General features: G+C 41.4%; 1 protein-coding gene across 1 annotated transcript; it reads right to left on the bottom strand.

Moving 5' to 3' along the window:
- Positions 1-5,415: 5,415 nt before the first annotated feature.
- On the bottom strand, positions 5,416-13,224 carry KRT28 (keratin 28). The gene is made up of 8 exons (XM_004764581.3): positions 12,756-13,224; positions 12,214-12,296; positions 11,551-11,707; positions 10,435-10,596; positions 10,224-10,349; positions 7,112-7,329; positions 6,038-6,093; positions 5,416-5,760 (listed from the first exon to the last, which is right to left on the bottom strand). The coding sequence occupies exons 1-8, from the start codon at positions 13,182-13,184 to the stop codon at positions 5,618-5,620; spliced, it is 1,374 nt and encodes a 457-aa protein (XP_004764638.2). The 5' UTR covers positions 13,185-13,224; the 3' UTR covers positions 5,416-5,617.
- Positions 13,225-20,844: the final 7,620 nt, after the last annotated feature.

Raw genomic sequence — 20,844 nt, 5'->3', positions numbered from 1 at the left:
TTAGCATTTGCAGACCTTGGCTGTCAGAAGAAGGGATATGAGTTTGTGATTTTTGCTTCAACAACCTCCCCAGCTTGGTATCTGAAGTCCTCCTTTAGATGGCAACCGATTGCTTAGAAGCTTACCACAGCAAAAAGTACCCTTCAAGGACTGGAGAAAAACATGTAATTTTTTTTTTAAATTTCTTTTCAGCGTAACAGTATTCATTGTTTTTGCACCACACCCAGTGCTCCATGCAATCTATGCCCTCTCTAATACTTACCACCTGGTACCCCAACCTCCCACCCCCCACCCCTTCAAACCCCTCAGATTGTTTTTCAGAGTCCATAGTCTCTCATGATTCACCTCCCCTTCCAATTTTCCTCAACTCCCTTCTCCTCTCCATCTCCCCTTGTCCTCCATGCTATTTGTTATGCTCCACAAATAAGTGAAACCATATGATAATTGGCTCTCTCTGCTTGACTTATTTCACTCAGCATAATCTCTTCCAGTCCCGTCCATGTTGCTACAAAAGTTGGGTATTTATCCTTTCCAATGGAGGCATAATACTCCATAGTGTATATGGACCACATCTTCCTTATCCATTCGTTGGTTGAAGGGCATCTTGGTTCTTTCCACAGTTTGGCAACCGTGGCCATTGCTGCTATAAACATTGGGGTACAGATGGCCTTTCTTTTCACGACATCTGTATCTTTGGGGTAAATACCCAGTAGTGCAATTGCAGGGTCATAGGGAAGCTCTATTTTTAATTTCTTGAGGAATCTCCACACGAAGATCATGTAATTATTAAAAGAACTCCTGAAGAACTCAGGAGCCCTAGAATTCTGCAGAGGAAAGGAAAATCATAGGTCTAAAGGCCCTCCTTGAAAGGGAGATCAGATTTAAGACCAAGTTCTGAGGATGGGGTATTTGCTTTGATCCTATGAACTCAACAGAATGTAAAGGAAACACACCCAGAATTTAATTTTACATCTGTTCCTTAGCTAAATAGATACACAGGGAATTCTGGTTTGTTTCCTTGGCAAGAAATTGTTAAAAAACAAAATTCAACGACAGAAAAGCAAGAGGTTTTTAGCAACAGGAAAAAAAAAAACCCTAAAGGATTGTTACTTCTTTTTTTGGGGAAAGAGGAGAGCAGGGGGGTTTTTTGTTTTTTTTGTTGTTGTTGTTGTTTCTATCATGCAGATGACCTCACCAGTAATGATCAGGAAATTTCAGATTGACTGTTAAAAGGTCACATTCCTAGAAAAGGTTGAATCTAGTTAAGTCTTGGTTTGCTGTTGTGGGGGACATATGACTTCATTACAGGCTTGTAGTTTCTTTCTTTCCTTTTTTTTAAAATTTTTCAACAAAATGATGACTTAGAGATAGCTGCTTTTCTTTCTGATCTTGTAACATGAAAGCAGCCTTACCACAAAGTACAATGTATGCTCCCCATTCTACTGCAGGAGTACAACTCTGATTTCAATTCCAGGGTGAGGGTGTCCCCCCACCCCCGACACCCAACAGTTCTTAGACACCAGCAACAATTCTCCCACACTCAATTCTGACACTGTCTACCTGGAGATAGGCAAAGGATTCAGTCCTGTTAGATTGCTCACTCTGCCTCCAACTGGTTCAGACCCTAGTCTCAAGTCTAGATTGTCATTTGTGCTTCTAACCCACCGACTGTCGGGTCAGAGGCTTTCCGCCAATCTCCTCCCCTCCTTGGTTTGATTAATTTGCTAGAGTGGTTCACAGAACTCAGAGAGACATTTTATTCACTAGATCACTGGTTTATTACCAAAGGAACAGTCCTATGAAAGAGATGCATAGGACACAGTATGGGGAAAGGGTGTGGAGCTTCTGTGCCCTCTCCAGGTGTACCATTGTCCCCAAATCTCCACATGTTCATCAGTTTGGAAGCCCAGCAAACCCCGTCCCCTTGGGTTTTTATGGAAGCTTTGTTACATTGGCCTGGTTGATGAAATCATTGGCCTTTAGTGATTGAACTCAAACTCCACACCCCTCTCCCCTCCCAGGAGGTGGGGTTGGGGGTGGGACTGAAAGTTCTAACCCTCTCTTCGCAGGGTTGGCTCAACTGACAGCCATCTTTAGTTTCTTTATAGGTGGTCCAAAAGTCACTCATTAACATCACAAAAGAACCTTGCTAGCTCTGGACATCTTGGAAACTCCAAGGGTTTTAGGAGCTCTGTGCCAGGAATGGGACAAAAACACATTTCTTATTACAAATCACAGTATCACACAATGAAACATCGATCACCAAGAAGTGTTTTTAAAGTCAGTGTGTTCTGAGCCAGCAGGGCTGGCTTCATCAGCGTGAAACCTGTGCATGACACAAGGTCTCCTGTTCAGAAGGAACCCACACTTGGTTTAGTGCTCTTCTGATGCCATCTTGGTATTCTTAATAATACTGGTCTGCAGGTTTCCCTTCCTGCCTCAGCAGCCTGTAGCATAAGCAATGCCGAGGTTGCACAGCCTTCTGATGCATCCATCCTGTGGAGTTTGCCGAAACTGAAAGCCAGTTTAAGGTTAAGTATGTCTGTGACTGAGTAAGTAGGGTTTCCGACAACCCTGAGAGTTTTCCCACTCAAATGAATTTGTTTCAGATGCAGAAAGAAGGCAGTGGTGTTCTAAGGAACAGGAACTACCAAGGAACCTTATCACATACTCTTATATTCCTATATGGGCTAAACACTTAGGCTGAAAACAGTGATGTAGAAGAATAGGGTAACCCACACCGTCTTTTCTTGTCTTTTTTATCATGTATGCCAACGGTGGATAGTGTTGGCAGAATGTGAGCAGATAAAGGAGTGAAAGAAAACCTGTTGCATTGGTTTGGTGAAGTGTTTCCACTGTTTTGGTAAAAGAACAAATACAGATGTTTGTGTAGGGGCCAACAAAAGGCAGGGTGCCTCAAAATATGCCACTTTGGCATACTGACTATTTTATTTTAGTTTAGTTTTTTTTTAAAGATTTAATTTTATTTGAGAAAAAGTGAGTGAGTGAGAGAGAGAGAGAGACCACAAGACAGGGGAGGGTCAGAGGGCCTAGCAGGGAGACTGATGTGGGGGTCAATCTTGGGACTCTGGGATCATGACCTGAGCTGAAGGCAGGTGCTTAACCGACTGAACCACCCAGGTGCCCCTGGCATATTGACTATTTTAAATAAAAGCTACTTAAAGGATAGCTGTATAAGAAGGACACTCAGACCTCCTCTGTCCCCCTGAAAGCAGGAAATAAATCTCCCATGTAAAACATACTCTATACTAAGAGGTAAAGAGATGTCCTTATTACCGAAGATGGAAAATTTAGAGCCAAGAAGGTTGTATAAAAAACTCTTGTGGGACGCCTGGGTGGCTCAGTTGGTTAAGCAGCTGCCTTCAGCTCAGGTCATGATCCCAGCATCCTGGGATCCAGTCCCGCATCGAGCTCCTTGCTCGGCAGGGAGCCTGCTTCTCCCTCTGCCTCTGCCTGCCATTCTGTCTGCCTGTGCTCGCTCTCTCTCCCTCTCTCTCTGATAAATAAATAAAATCTTAAAAAAAAAAAAAAAACCTCTTGTTACTTTTTAGTGATTTACTACCACAGCCCGAATTCCATTTAGAATTGAAGCTCTCCGGGCACCTGGGTGGCTCAGTGGGTTAAAGCCTCTGCCTTTGGCTCAGGTCATGATCCCAGGGTCCTGGGATGGAGCCCTGCATGGGGCTCTCTGCTTGGCAGGGAGCCCGCTTCCTCTCTCTCTCTGCCTGCCTCTCTGCCTACTTGTGATCTCTGTCTGTCAAAAAAAAAAAAAAAAAAAAAGAATTGAAGCTCCCAAAGCTACATTTTCTTTCTCCTGTCAATTGCTTACAGATTTAATTTTCTCTTTGTCTAAAAAGTATTAAAAACTGCCTGCCTGGGTCATGTCTTTGGGTCTCAAATTCATTATTGGGTCTCTGCACATGTGATAAGACTTTGTTTTTTTCTCCTGTTAATCTGACACATGTATATTAATTCTTAGTCTAGGTGGAAGACCTTGAAGAGTCGAGGAAGAATTTTTCGTTCCCTTCACATGTATCAGCTACAAAATATGGCTTGTGTTGTTTTGGTGATTCTGTGTACAAATTAAATGTCCTTATATTTGAATTTTAAATGGGTATTTCCCAATATAAAAAAGAATGGCAAAATTTATGCCAATAAGTATACATTTTAATTTTAATTTACTTAGAATGACATTAAATGACAAATTTAAAAATCATGACAAGTAGAGTGCATGACTGCAGAAGAAAGGAAAAAACTTTATATTTTAGTGCCTTTAATGACACTTTATCCCTCTGATTTTTTAATGAGGGACTCCACATTTCATCCTGCACTTAGCCCAGCAAATTACGCAGCTGCCCTGTACACTGCATATTTGGGAGATTATTTTCCCATGAGTTTTTAGTATTTGCTTCATCTGATGCCTTTTGACTCAAGATTTGGTAAACATCCCATCCCTTGTCACTTCTTTAACTCCCGTGTGGCTGTTGCATTTTTGGGTAGAAGTCCCACCTTCTCTACAGCTTCTCAGAATCAGGCCACATACTACAGAAATAGGAGAGCTGCTCTCCTTTTAGGGAATTTAACATTTGTTAGGACTCCTTACCCTACATTTTGATCCAGAAACATAGAAAGACTCAATAACTGTGATCATCAACCTCATGAGATTTTAAATTCTAGACCAGGTGTTGGTGGGCTGAATCTGGTCTGTTACCTGTTTTTGTACAGCTCGTGACCCAAGAATGGTTTTCACATTTATAAATGGTTGGGGAAAAAATCAGAATAATAGTTCATAATACATCAAACTTAGTTGCAGTTTGAGTTTCAGTGTCCATAAATAAGGCTTTATTGGGACATGGTCATGCTCTTTCATTTACCTATGTCTAGGGCTGTTTTCTGTGATAAATGTCTTAGCCAAGTAGTTGAAATAGAGACATTATGGCCTGCTAACCCTAAACTAGTTGCTGTCTGGGGCTCAACAGAAAGTTTGCTCTAGGAAAAAAAAGTCATTCACATGAGGCTCATTGCTGTGGATCTTTCCAGAGTTAAGCCTGATCGTATGGGGAACAGTATCCTGGGAAGAAGTATCCAGAGGCCCGGAAGAATTTGATAAGCTCATCGGTAAAAATACCAGGAATGCGCCATCTAGTGATGGGATTTTTTAATCACAGGAGAATTTCTGATTTTTTCCCCAGATTATTTGCTCGTGCAAAATGGTTAGTTAATTACCTAGTGAATATTAATACTTTAATGCCATGTGCTACTGACTATTATTTAAAACTAGAGTGAAAGGCAATGAAAATAGATTCCATGCATGTATGCCCGTGAATGAGATGTAGAAAAAAAAAACTCAAATAATTGCTTATTAGTTATAGGTAGATGGAAATGAGTACACAACCACTTTTTTATTTATTTGAAAACAAACACCCAAGAATCTATAAAAGTTAACCAAGAAAACAGGTATTTTTGCTAAGTAACATCGGTAAGGGTAGAAATGTTTATTTTTTTTGTTTTGTTTTGGTTTTTCTTCCTCTTGATATTTAGAATAATGCAGTTGTACAGGATCCTTTTCCCCAGATTTTTCTTTTCTCAATGGCGGCTAGAACGGAACCTTTTGCTCTGTTTTACCACTGGTCATTTTAGATGTCTTTTCTTCAATGGAGTGAACTCTTGATGAAAGAACTTTACCACGTTGATCTATCTCTTCAACCACTGTCTTTACCAGTGTGGTTTTGGATAATTCTAGAAACAAAACACCTGTGAATACACATATTCCAGCTAAAAGATTACATGGGGAAGGATTCCAGTGCTGGTTGTGATATAACATATTATGTACACTTTGGTTAGAGCATGTACAGATTTATCATAATAGTGGATAATTTTATCCACTTAAAATAATACTTCAAGTTCAGAGCATTTGAATTAAAATTACTTAATATAGAGCATCCTCGTTGCCACGGTATATGATTGTCATTAAAGGGAAAGTACTAGCAGTAGAAACAGAACTAGGTTTTATTACCTTTAGGTGAATTCCCTGAGGCTCCTGATCCAAAGCCCTTTGATTTGGAGCATGAGCTGCAAAACAAAAACAAAAACAAAAAAACCAGTTTATTCTTTACTGTTTCAGATTACCACTTAAGAAATATTCATTGAGCCAAAGGATGGACATGAACTCAAGGAAACTTTGTACGCCAAAAACAGATCTTAGTTTTCTGTAAAGGAAAATATTAAAATTTGGGGGTATAGGAGGAGAAAATAATTAAATGTCTTCTAAAGAGAGAATATAAATAACTTTGTTTTCATTTGATTTGTTTTTTAAACCCAAGGATTTATAACCTAGGGAGAATATATATATATACATATTCATACACATATATAATATAGTCTATATACACATGTATGAATATATACTTTTTAAATGAAATTAATACTTTTTTAGAGACAGAGAGAGGTGGGGGAGGGGCAGAGGGAGCAGGAGAGAGAGAGTCTTAAGCAGGCTTCTTGTCCAGGGGGGAGCCAAATGTGGGGGTGAATCTCACGAGCCTGAGATCAGGACCTGAGCCAAAATCAAGAGTTGGATGTTTAACTGACTGAGCCACCCAGGGGCACCTCCTTTTTTTTTTTTTTTTTTTAAGAGTTTTGTTTATTTAAGTAATCTCTACACCCCTGTGGGTTTCAAACTCACAACCCTGAGATCAAGAGTTTCATGCTCCTGGGGGAGCATACAGATTCTGAGGGGTTGTATAGAGTGCGTTTATTTCAAAGTAGCAATTATATTAGGAACAGAGTGAAAGATGGGTAAAGCCTGGTGGGGGGTAATCTCGAAACCTACAATGATTAACATGGATACGGAATGGCGTCTTCTCGGGGGACGACTGGGGTCATCCGAGGCGGATGAAGAAGGGGCTGTGATGTAGAAAATATGGCAGGGCTGACCGCAGAGGGAAGAGGTGGACACACTTCTTCTCTGGAGTGGGAATTTAGAACAAAAGGCTTGGAGGCATGGAACATGGAGGGACAGTCCATGGTTGTGGTTTGAAATAGGTAACAACCTATTCAGTAAAATAGCGGATTTTCAAATGGAATTACTCACTTCCCATCTCCATCAATCAGGCGGCAGTAGGTCTCGATCTCCTTTTCCAGGTGGACCTTGATGTCGAGGAGCTGCTCGTACTCCAGCTTCTGGCCCTCCGTCTCGGTTCTGACCTGGTGCAGCTGCTCCTCCAGGGCCCCGATCTGAGCCTGGATCTGGGCGAGCTGCGCACAGTAGTTGCCTTCCGTCTCGGTCAGGGAGCACTCCAGGGAGTGTTTCTGAGGACAGGGGATGTCACAGCAAGGATGAAGCCACTTTGAGGACTATGCAGAGCTTCTCAGCAAACAGCAGCCCTGTTTCCTAGATGAGTTTTGGAAATCTGTGGGGCTCATCACAACCACACAGGAGGTGCAGAGGAAGGGGAAGTCGCACGCATTTCCCTGGGAGGGGATCTGGCATGTTGGAGGACCTGATGTGGCATAAATGACCCTTTCCCATGAGACTTTTGACTCTTCCAATGGACTTCCATGGTATTTAGGTAATATTTCCTATCGTGATGAACCTACATGTTAAAACTCTCTTTGGGGGATAGTGCAATAAGAAATCATATTGAAAATTTTATATATTGAAGTTACGTATTTTTTTTGGGGGGGGTTGGTTTGTTTTTCAATCTTATTCTGCTCCTGTCTCCAGAAACCTATCCCACCACTGCTCCAAGGCCTTGCTTGCTGCCTTTTGTTTTTCTGCTCTGTCCTGGATTTGCGTGTTGTTATTCAAAGGTCTTTTATGAAGTACTTGAGATAGAATGAATGCCTTAACAGGGGTGGGCTTTCAACACAAGAGATGTGTTTCACAGCACAGTACAAGTCATTATTTCCACACGACTCTTATGAATATTATACCTCCTCATTTCCCCTTGCACAGCCTGTCATCTATCTCATCATGTGATGTCTGCTTCAATTAAAGTAATTTTCCTCTCCCCTTATTATAGATGAATACCTCTGGGTGGTTATTACTTCTCCTGATATTAGTAATTATCCGAGTGTCCACCCCCATTCATACTCTTTCAGTTTCCTGTTCTTGTGTGGAGCCACTCCTGATCTTACCTTATTTAAAATAAAAATTTATTTGTCAAGGGAAGGGTAAACCTGGGTCTCTCTCATTACATGTTCTGAGGTAGCTGGGCCCAAGTGTTTACATATTAAGTATTTTTCATTTAAAAATACTTCTAGTTTTCCTTTTTATTGTACTTACGGCATTATGGTGGTTTTTAAAATTTTTTGTATTACTAAATACATCATCTATTGACTTCATTCTAGGATAAAGAGGGAGTTATAAAATATTCATCATAACAGTGGACACGGGGTTTGATGGGGCTAAGAACCACTGACTTAATAAATAGGCCAATGGAGGCGTTACATGGGTGGTGCTGGGCTCTCCAGGGCGAAAGAGTGGAAGGTGAACAGGATGGTAATGGGGAGGGGGAGGCCCCGACTGGAAAGACATCAGTGAGGTGTGTGCTCTGCTGTCCAAAGCTTTAATTTTCCTGATGATGTATCCTCATATGGTATTCATTTTATTCCTTTTTTTTTTTTTTTAAAGGAGTTGACAGGTAAAGGGAGAGGGAGAGAGAGAGAGAGAGACTCTCAAGCAGGCTCCCCGCCCAGCGCAGAGCCTGATGAGGGGCTCAGTCTCAACCCTGAAATCGTGACCTGAGCCGAAATCAAGAGTTGGATGCTTAACTGACCGAGCCACCCAGATGCCCCTGGTATTCCTTTTTAAGTCTGCAAATACTCTTCTTAATCAGAGGGCACAGCATTCCTATCTCTACAGCCTTTCACTGTAAGGTTAGCTTGTAGAGAAGGAAGGACAGAATGAACGTGCAAGTTTGCATCCTACAGGAAGCACAGGAAAAGTTTATATTACACGTGATTTGTGTACTAAACCAGAGAAGATTCTGGTTAGAATCCATCTATGACAAAAGAATCTCAGTCATGGCAGTTAGGTTCTATGCCACCTGTTTTCTAGAATTCAGTTATGTTGTCTAACATGGGCTTTTTGCGTGGCTCATCTCCTGAGCCTGAACTATGGTACTCCCAGCTGCACAGAATCAACTACTTTCTAACATCATCTCCGATGTGAATATGCTTCCCTTTTGATCTGGGAACTCAGGAATTTATTTCCTTCTGCATAGCTCAGAAACGCAAGGGCAGATCTGTGCTCAGGAATAACAGCAGCAGGCAAGGGTCCTTGGGGTTCTAGTTGCAGGGAAGCAGGGAGAGAGGCAGGGGAAGGCTTGGGTTACCAGCGAGCAGTGGTGATGAGGGTCAGGACGAGAGGGGCACCCTTGTTAAGTTGGGGGTTAGTCAGTGGCCAAAACAATCTCTAATCTAAACATTATATGGTAAGAGAGCACTGTATCTTTTTAGAGGGACTGAATCAAAATGGTTTTCATGTAGTTCTGGGTCTTCCTTACCTTCTCTGCTTGCTGCACCTACTTGTATCATAATGGCTCTTTTCTTTGGGTCACAACTTCGTGCCCTCAGGGAGCAAGAAACCCCTGATGGGGATGGGAACCATTGGGCCACCGGCATTTGCGGCAATTCTCAAAATCAAGCTTTTTGGTGCTGCTAGCTCATACCCCAGAAGGGAAGCCATTTTTAGTCCTGGATTGTCTCCATGGTAACCTCTGAAATAGTTGGCAGTAGGTGCCAAGCTGGCTGGGTGCCCAGCTCTGGGAGGTGGGTGGGGATGAAGGGGCTGACAGGAGCTCATAGGGATTCAGATAGGTACCCTCCTTTTTTCTGTCTGATGGAAAGGACCATGTGGCATGAATTGGCCTTCATCAATCCTAGGAGATGCTGGCGACCCTAAGTCTGCCTCGTGTGGCTGCCTGACGGTGTCCTGACACTTAATTTTCAGGCGGGGTAATATCCCTGCTGCTTGTTTTGCTGAAGAAGGGACAAGGGACACTGAGCGGAGGCCAGGAAGGAAATCCTCAGTGACCTCAGGAAAAAAGACACGCTCTCCGTCCGTCTCTCTTTCCGAGGGTCTCAGTGTCTGTCTGCCTTGCTCTCTTCTGCTCTAAGTATTTGGAGGTGAAGCTCTAACAGGGAAAAAGAGGGTTTTCGGGAGAGTCACAAAATGCAGGCTGACCCGCGTTCTCGCCTACCATCGCCAGGAGGGACTGCAGCTCGATCTCCAGAGTCTGCAAGCTGCGCTTCATGTCGGTCAGCTCGTTCCTGGCCGAGGTGGCCGCGCCCGCGTGGTCGGAGATCTGCTGCTGCAGGGTGGCGCTCTGCAGGGCGGGGTGCGGAGGGGTGAGCGGGCCTGCACCCCAACCCGGCGGGCTCGGGGGAGGCGGGGCTGGGCGCGCGCCTCACCTTCTCGTTGAACCAGGCCTCCGCGTCCCTGCGGTTCTGCTCGGCCAGGGCTTCGTACTCGGCCCGCATGTTGTTCAGCAGGACCGTGAGGTCCACCCCGGGTGCCGCGTTCATCTCCACGTTCACGTTCCCGCCGGCCGCGCACTGCAGCGCCTTCATTTCCTGCAGGGACACGTGAGCGGGACTCGAGGGCAGTTTAGGGTCAGGGCGCGCAACTGCTCTTCGGGCGCTCCTGCCTTTCCAGCCCTCTGCCCGGCGACTCTTCCCTCCCCCTCTTTCTCTTTTCATGTTTCCTGGCCTTTCCCTCCCCCAGAATTCTCTCCTTTCCGGCTTCTCTAACCGGTCACTGGGTGTTTCCCGAACATTTTCATCCATTGTTTTGGAGACTATTTTGGGGATAGTCATTTTCCCCCCCTCTAAGGGGTTTGAAGCTGCGTGGTATAACGTTGTCAAGGAAGGGGTTTATTACTGTACAGGGTTCCGCATTCAAGTAAAGCCAGTCTCATTAAGTGGAGAAAGCAGTGACATCTTTTCCTAGTCAGGTCTTTTGTGGGAAGGTGGATGGCAAAATGGCCTTTTACGAATGACAGAAATAATATAGTGCAAACAAGGATGGGTGTTTCAATGCCAAAGCAATGCACCACTTTTATTTATTTATTTTAAAAAGATTTTATGTATTTATTTGACAGAGAGAGTGAGATCACAAGTAGGCAGAGAGGCAGGCAGAGAGAGAGGGGGGAAGCAGGCTCCCTGCTGAGCAGAGAGCCTGATGCGGGGCTGGATCTCAGGACCCTGAGATCATGACCTGAGCCGAAGGCAGAGGCTTTAACCCACTGAGCCACCCAGGCACCCCGCAATGCACCATTAAAAAAAAATTAGATTGTTCTATCAGGCTAAAAAAATGGAAGGTGCTGATCAAATGGTTAATACTTAACCTTGGGGGATGAGGTTAGAAGGGTGGAGAGTGGGAGAGAGAAAATTCTTTCTTTGTATGCCTTGGCATTGTTTAAATTATTATAATGAGCACGAAATACTACTGTAAGTTAATGACACCTCCCGCCCCAGTATTAAAAATGTACAGAATCGCGATTTGATTAGTGGTTCAGCTTCTCCTACCTCTTCATGGTTCTTCTTGAGGTACCTCAACTCTTCGCTCAGGGACTCGTACTGCAGCTCCTGGTCGGTTCTGCAGAGTGTGAGTTCGTCTAGGACTCGCCGCAGCCCGTTGATGTCAGCCTCCGTGTTTTGGTGAAGGGCAAGCTCATTTTCGTACCTTGGCGGGGCATTAAGTGAATTTCAGCCCAAGTTAGACAACCTCAAGAGGGGAGAGAAGTAAAACCTCAGTCGCTTTAAGCGGTGCATTAGAAAATGAATTGGGACTCCGAATGTTATAAAAGTATACAAGGAACGCCTTCCTCCACTCCTTTACCCAGTGCTCTGCAAGGAAATTGACTGTTATTTAGTGACACAAATTCTGATAGCAGATCCCCATTAAATAAAAACATGCCATTTTAGAATTTCATCTTAGTGCTTGGCATTCTTCCAGGCAGGCGTAGAAATGAAGTGATATTTTGTCCCGAAAATGTAATAAATATATATAAATTGTGAGTATAGCTGATTGTAAGAACATGCCTTGTGTCATAGGGCATTGTCATAACATGCGTTACTTCCTTTAATCTTTTATGGTTTATTCTACTCGGGGTGAAATTGAAATTTTATTTAGCATATTAAAATTGACAGGAAAATTTTTCTAGAGAGTGACTGTTTTCTATCACTTACTTTAGCCGGAAGTCATCAGCAGCCAGTCTGGCATTGTCAATATGCAGAATTACATTAGCGTTAGCAGTAGTTGAAGAGATAATCTAGAAGAAACCAAAAGGGAGGACACAACAAACAAGCCCGTTCTTAGAATTTACCTCAGGAAACGAAACATGTGACACGATTTACTTTTGCATAAAAAAATCTTATTTCCTTAAGTGACAACTGAAATATTTAAAATTTTCATTTTGAAAAATGACAAATGTGGTAATTTCTCACCTACTCATGTAACTTTTAGATGCAACACTTCCTTATCAATGTATATATTTCAAAACTAGTAACATTCAAGCTGCTTGAAATTCACGCATTAAAGTACTTATTTTTGACTAACAGGAAGAATGATTTGTGAAAATAATTAATAAATAAATAGGAACATAAATGACAGATAACAGTTATGAAGCATTTCCTGTTTATGTTGTTTATGTTCTATATCTTTTGCTAGGTAGTTCTTAGTTTTAAATACTTTCATTGTTTTCAGTATTTTCAGATTTGTGATTTCTCACCTTATTCTTAAGATCTTCGATGATTAGGTGGTATCTACTATAGTCATGATCAAGTCCACGGCAAGATCCTGGTCCATACTTATCATACCAACCCTTGATTTTCCTCTCTAGTTCAGCATTTGCCTCCTCCAGAGCTCGCACATTATCCAGGTAGGACGCCAAGCGGTCATTAAGATTCTGCATGGTCACCTTCTCGTTTCCAGACAGAAGTCCCCCTTCACTTCCAGCAAAGCCAGAACAAGCAGCGTTTCCAAGGACACCACTAGCATGGTTCCCCCCAGGAACACTGCCCAGGCCCCCTCCCAAGGCACAGGAAAATCCACACACATTGCTGCCCACAAAGCCCGAGCTTCCACTGGATGGTCTGATAGATCCAGTTCCAGACCATAAGCGAATATGCCTGGACCCACTAGAAAATCGGAGAGACATGATAGAATGAGCAGTGTTCACCTTGTCTGTAACAAGATTGCTGGAAGTTCAAAGAAGAACAGAATGTCATGAGCTGATGGTTTCTTTGGGCTTTTATACACAATTATTGGGGTGTTTCTATTTGAGTTACGCATGCCAGAAGAAAAATGGCATCATTCTGATTATCATGAAATTATGTATAATTAGTTTTTTTTTTTTTTTTTTAAATTGATGTCTAACATCCCTGGCTGTTGCTTCAGGATATTTGTTATCTTAAATATAACAGGGTTCATTCTATATTAAGTTCATTATTTTAACTTCTAATTTGGGGTGAGTAATCCTTTACTTTCATCTAGACCATAGGAATATACCATCATTATCTGGCACCAGATATTATAAAGTTTTAAAAGTTAAGTAAGATTGCAATAGGGTACCATCAGCTAGCTCCAACAGGGTCTTTATTAACAGAGAGGTATATAAAGAAATAGTAACTAAAAAAACCCATATTTTATCCTGCCATAGCAAGAGAAAAAAAATGTGTTATTTAAAAAATACGATCCTGGGGCGCCTGGGTGGCTCAGTGGGTTAAGCCGCTGCCTTCGGCTCAGGTCATGATCTCAGAGTCCTGGGATCGAGTCCCGCATCAGGCTCTCTGCTCAGCAGAGAGCCTGCTTCCCTCTCTCTCTCTCTGCCTGCCTCTCCATCTACTTGTGATTTCTCTCTGTCAAATAAATAAAAATCTTAAAAAAAAAATTAAAAAATAAAAAAAAAATAAAAAATACGATCCTGGTAACTTCTCTGGTCTTACCATGATTATGACATCTACGCATTACCTTTATTGAACATGTATGGCTACTATGTCTGGTGTTCAAACCTAAATGCGAAAATGAAGGCATGATGGTAAATAAATGCAAAGATGAAAAAGATCTGGGTCCAGTCTTTAAGAAATGTATGGTCAGGATCCGGCAGAAGTTGGGTCATGTTTAGCCTTCTGTGTCAAAGAGTTTGGAATGACTGGGTGTGTGTGTGGAAGGGGTAGGGGGTCCGGCTGAGAAACGGGAGAGATGAGTCAGAAGTGACCTGAGAAGGCTCTTCGTGAGGTAACGGCCAGGAAGGTGGGGGTGAAGAAGGTGGACAGGATGAGGAAAAGAGGGATAGGAGGGCTTTGGTTGGGTTTGACTGGTTCTAGGTTCTGTGGAGAAGACAGGTATAAGATTGTTTTGCTTCCAGGACAGTAAGGGGTCTCCCGGAACTGGGCTCCCATAAGCATTCTGAAGCCTGGGCAGCTGGCGCTATGGCTGTCATTGGCCTGGCCTTTAAATGTTTTCTGGGCCAAGTTGTGAGATTTTTTTTTTTTAGAGCAGCAAAGGGCCTTAGACATTACCTAATTCAGCCCCTTTGTCATATGAGGCCGCTGAGACCCATAAATGTTAAGATTTGTCCAGAGTCACCAGGAACATCCCAGGTGGAAACAGCATATGTTCTAGATAGCCTAGAGATTCCGGCACCATGGGTGTATTTTAGATACAAATAATTTCTCTAAATGATCCATGCCCATACAAATACCTATTTTATATATTGCCCTCATAGTCTTAGCATGTTATCTTAATTGTGAAATTATTTTCTTAAGTTACTGAATTATTGAAATTGAAATATTAACAATTTAGGATGTTAAAATGTATGAAGAATAATAAATCTCTTCAGTGCCTGATTCGTATTAATTAGCTAAGTTATTGGTGGACTGTGTATGCATTCTGCATATGTAAAAAAAATTCCAAAGAACATTTTGGGACAAAAAAGGGAAACAAGCTTTTTTTTTTTTACTTAAGTTGAAATGACTTGTTTCCCCCGTCAGCATCCTCCCTGGTGATCCCACACTGTTCACCACAATTGTCCCTGTCCTCTTATTTCCACCAGGGGGCAGTGCTCACCGGCAAATGAATGTGGCTTGGGCAGAATTGCCACTTCAGCCTGGGTCCTAACAAGCCCTCAGCTGGGAATGAAAAAACCCCTGGTAAGAAGCAACCTCAACATTGACCTTCTCAAAGTTCCAGAGCATGAGAAATATAAAGACAAGATTTCCTTGTGCTTATATGGTGCTTTACAGCTTCCAAAGGGACTTCTTGTGCATTATCTCATTTGAATCTCAAAAAGAATCTGGGAATCAGGAAGAGATATTTCCTTCTTCTGATTGAATGATGAGAAAATGGAGGACAAGGACTATTCAGGGACGCACAGCATGAAGCTGGGTGAGTCACGCCAGAATGGGCCTTGGGATTCAGTGTGGTGGGCCTTTGGTCAAAAACAGTTATTTTAAAGTCAGATAGAATAGTAACTCCAAGGGTGCCAAAAACTCTTTTTAATGAAAAACATTAACATATTTCTTAAAAATTCTTTTCAGAATTTCTAGTTAATAGCAAAATGAAACTTTTGGCTACAGTTATACTGCCTATCAGGTGTCATTCATTCATTTTTTGTTCACTCAAGAAGTATTTAGTGACTGTCTACTATGCACAGGGCACTGTATTAGTAGTGGGACATACAGAGGGGAAGAAAACAAACGCCTTCCAAGATTTACTGTGGATAATGTTGCTGTGAACATGGCACATACAACTAGCACTTTAAGACCTTAGTATCAGTTCTTTTGGCTTTAGACCCAGGAGTGAAACTGCTAGATCATATGATACTTTTGTTTTTAATTTTCTGAGGAATCATCATATTGGTTTCTGCAGCATCTGTCCCATTTATTTCCACCAGAGGGCACAAAGATTCCAGTTTCTCCACAACCTTTCCAAACTTGCTGTTTTCTATTATTATTATTATTATTATTATTATTGATGGTAGCTTTCCTAATCAGTGTGAGGTGGTATGTCATGGTAGTTTTTGATTTGCATTTCCCTCATGATCAGTGATGTTGAGCATCTTTTTATGTGTCCATTAGCCATACCCCGCTTGCTTTTATCTTTATAACTGTTTTCTATCTACTGAGATGCATTTTGGTACCATTTTGTTTTCTAGTCTTTCCTTCAAATTTCTTTCTTTAGAAAACCTTCCAGAGGCTCTATAGATCAAAACTTGAATAAGAGTTCCTCTTCTGGGGACGCCTGGGTGGCTCAGTTGGTTGAGCGGCTGCCTTCGGCTCAGGTCATGGTCCCTGGCGTCCTGGGATCAAGTCCCACATCGGGCTCCTTGTTCAGCGGGGAGCCTTCTTCTCCCTCTGCCTCTGCCTGTCATTCTGTCTGCCTGTGCTCGCTCTCTCCCCCTCTCTCTCTCTAAAAAAAAAAAAAAAAAAAAAACCTCTTCCAAAAAGGTCATTGTCGTGGCTTTGTCATGGCTCAGCTAGCCTGTGAACCTGTTTACTCAGGCTTTTCAAGCATTTCTTCTGAGGTAACTTATTCAGAGTAGGAAAGATTAATTAGAAGCTTAAGTATGTGATTTTTTTTTTCTTCGCTAAAATCCTGAAGGACAAGATTATTTTCAAAGCACTACTCAAATTCTTCCCCTAGGTAATGTCTAATATTTGTACTAATTCATGGTAAGGTCCTTTCTGTTACTAGGCTGCAAAGATCCCTTATGTAGCCTGGGGGTGTGAAATGATGTTTGTTTTTATTTAGAGACACTGAAAAGCAATGTGACAACTCAAGAGTCCTTCCTCCTTTATAGCATGACTTTCTGTGGGACACCTAGTTCAAAAAGTATCCTTAAAAAAATGTCCTTCATACCTGGTTTCCAGACTGGATTTATTTTTGTTGTGATAACTTGTTTCTCTTTGTCACTCAAAGATGCAACATGGGTTATTTGCCTTGTGATCAGGGTGACCACAGGTGTAGCTTTTAGGGATGGTCAACTCTCTCAAACCTTTGGGATAACCATCTGGTCCTTCCTACTTGCCTTCATCTCTTGCTCTGTTTTATTGGTCCTCAGGTTCATAGGACTACATTCATCCTAATCCTTTGTGACACACTCTCGCCACTATTTCTGCTGAGTTTTGTTTCACAGCCTCAGGATGGCAACTGGACCTTGATCTCTAACCCACAGCAGACCATGGTAATGATCAACTATTCTAACAACCTATTGTGATGTGCATGTTCATCTTTGGAGAAGCTAGATTATTTATTTATTTATTTATTTATTTATTTAAGATTTTATTTATTTATCAGAGAGAGAGAGGGGGAGAGAGCGAGCACAGGCAGACAGAATGGCAGGCAGAGGCAGAGGGAGAAGCAGGCTCCCCGCCAAGCAAGGAGCCCGATGCGGGACTCGATCCCAGGATGCCGGGATCATGACCTGAGCTGAAGGCAGCTGCTTAACCAACTGAGCCACCCAGGCGTCCCGAGAAGCTAGATTATTTAGCCAATAAACATATTTCTCTGGGGATGAACAGAATACTATTTTTTTTTTTGGTTTTTGTCTTGCTTTATAAAATCCTCATTTATTTGGACTTATTTAATACATACCAGATGCACACATTATGAAGGCTGTTTATATACCCTTTCTTATATAAATAAAGAATAAAAGCAAATACACTGAAGAAATCGAATTCAAAATTTATAGCAGTTACCAAATTTCAGGACTGTCTTTTTCAGTTTTTTTGATAATCTTGAAAAATCTTCAAAATTTTGAAAATATTTTTCAAAATGTATTTTTTGTTTTTTTAATGAAAATGTAGTTGATATACAATATCACATTAGTTTCAAGTATACAATGTAACAATTTGACAACTCAGTACTTGTGCTGTGCTCCCAAGTGTTGCTACTATCTGTCTCCATGCAATGCCATTACAATAGCATTGACTATACTCTCTGTGCTGTTATCTTATGCTCATCCATGTGATTTACTCACTCTGTAACTAGAAGACTGTACCTCCTAATCCCCTTCACTCAGTATACACATCTCCCTACTGCCCTCCCCTATGGCAGCCATCAGTTTGTTCTCTGTATTTATGGGTCTGTTTCTTTTTGTTTCTTAGATTACACATACAAGTTAAATCATATGGTATTTGTATTTCTGTCTGACTTCACTTAGCATAATACCCTCTAGGTCCTTGAATATTGTTGCAATGGGAAGATAGTGCATCCTTTTTTAATGCTGAGTAATATTCCACTAGTAGAATTACCAGATCATATGGTTTTCCAATTTTTTATTTTTTGAGGAAACGCCATACTATTTTCCACAGTGATTATACCAATGTACATTCCCACAAACAGTACACAAGTGTTCTTTTTTCACCACACCCTTGCCAACACTGATTATTTCTCCTCCTCTTCATTCTAGCCATTCTGATGAGTATAAAGTGGTATCTCACTATGGTTTTGATTTGTATTTCCTTGATAATTAATGATGTTGAGCATCTTCTCATGTTGACTGTTGGCCATTTGTATGTCTTCCTTGGAGAACTGTCTATTCATGTCTTCTCCCACTTTTAGTTGGATTTTTTGTTTTGTGTTTTGAGTTGCACAAGTTCTTTATGTATTTTAGACATTAACCCCCATGGGATATGCCATTTGCAAAGATCTCCATTTGGTAGGTTGCCTTTTCATTTTGTTGATGGTTTTCTTGGCTGTATAAAATAGCATACTGTTTCTTCAGTGTCTACTCCACAGTGGGCATTTTTTAAGGGCTTTATAGGCATTAACTAATTTTACTCCCATGATAATCTCAAATGAAGGAGCTATTGTCCCTATTGTATAGATAAGAAAACTGAGACTCAGAAGGGTTGAAGTAACTTGTCCAAATATTACATGATTTGTAAATGCCAGTGCCAGGATATGAAGAACAGGAATCGTTGACTTTGAAATTTCAGCATGCTTAAAACTACAGATGACCTCTTTCCCTAATTCTCACTCTCCGGTTGGAAGGTAGGTCCACTGGGTGGACCTTATTTAGTTAACCTTACTCAAGCTACTTCCCTTATAAACCTGACCATAACTAAGTTACCTCACCATATCCTAGCAAAATTGAGCCATCACAGACATCAGACTCATGGTGGAAAGCTTTAAGGAGCATGACGCAAATCCTTCTGGAGAGACAAGCTTTTGCTGTTTAGTAGGATTCCACATGAGTGCCCAAATTGGCTCTGCTAGTCTCACTGGACATGGTCCTGCTTAAATAGCAGGATTCTGTAACTTCAGAATTTGTAAGAATGTGTACAGGATTTTTAAAATAGCTACATGATAAATCCATGTAGTAAAGAGTGATCTGTATAGTTAACAGTAATTTTTTAAACTATAAATACCAACATCCTTGTTAAAATCAAACTTGTTTAGACAGACTATCTTTATTAAACTATAGTTTGAGTTCAGTTCAGAAAGTTCTATTTTAAAATGTTTTTCAGTTTTATTGAGATTTAATTGATATATCATACTGTTTAAGGTGTGTAGCACAATGACTTACCTATTCAGTGAAATGATTACTGCAATAGTTTAATATTAAAAAAATAGTTCTTTATCAGTGAAAATGTAATATAAGTCATAGTTTAGGAAGGTATTGGAAGACTGAACAGGTAAGATGACAGGACTACCATGATTTAGACCTTTCAGGAATGAAGGTTTAGTATACCAGCCAACCAGATGAAGAACTCTGACCAGCTGAGATCCTGGCTTGGGGTGGGAGGTTAGGCAGGTAGTGGTGGGTAGAAATGGGTGGAAGAGACAAAGCTTAATAATAAACACAACTATCTCATGGTAACATATTTATATTTGTGCCATTGAGTATGGAAACACTTATTTTTTCAGAATAAGGAGAAAGGCCATTTCAGATTATTAATACTACTTTAAATCCTGGGACTTGGCTAACTTTGTTAGGTATTTTTAAAAGGTAATATTTCTGAACGGCAGTGAGTATATACACAGTGGCAGCTCAGAGTCCTTACCCAGCAACATTTGTTTTAGGGTTTTACAGTGTGACATGTTGGGACTTCAACAGGTAAGCTTAGGAGACTCCTCCCAAGAAGGGAGGCTGGTACCCACATAAAAAGACATGCCAACTACAGTTGGACAGTGGACAGTTTCTAAACTACGGTAATATTTGGTGCTAGGTAGGTCACGGACTCTTGACTACAGAGCAGGCCATTCATTCTGAAATATGGTTCTGGTCATCAGTCTGGAATTCAGAGGGTAGGGAGTCCCAAGTAAATGACTTAGAAACCAGGCCTCAGGTCTTGGGGCAAACAAGCTCACATCAGTTAAGGATACAGAGGAAGGCTGTTATTTGGTAGACATGAGTACTCTAGGGACACTCACCAGGCAAGGTAATCTTAGGGGCAAATAAATCCAGCTCTTCATAAATCCACGTGCTCCATATACTAGCAATATAGTAATGTCGGCTGGGTTCTCAGTGGCTGAAGGATGTTGACTGGGTTGGCCCTACAAGGACCAGGTCTTTAGCCCTTATCACTAGGTTAAGAGTTTGGTGAACTAGGGATCTAGAATTGTCTCTTTGGTACAATTGGCATTATCATGTCTTGACAACATTTCTGTTGTTCTTCTGATAGATACCAAATACTTTCGTTGGGGTGATAGGATTTTACTGGTCTGGTAAGGAGTGGATGGTATCCCTTACGGTATATAGCAATTGGGCAGAAATGAATAGGAAGAAAATGAGGGTAGGTAAATGCGAGGAGCCAAGTAATCAGAAAATGTGAAAACTTCCGGTAACTTTATCTTTGGGGTCTTATCTGAGA

The sequence above is a fragment of the Mustela putorius genome, unplaced genomic scaffold (assembly GCF_011764305.1).
Source record: "Mustela putorius furo isolate JIRA1106 unplaced genomic scaffold, ASM1176430v1.1 tig00003962_pilon_pilon_pilon, whole genome shotgun sequence".
Classification (NCBI taxonomy): domain Eukaryota; kingdom Metazoa; phylum Chordata; class Mammalia; order Carnivora; family Mustelidae; genus Mustela; species Mustela putorius.
The sequence above is the reverse complement of the archived record's forward strand: the minus strand, read 5'-3'. Positions and strand labels throughout refer to the sequence as shown.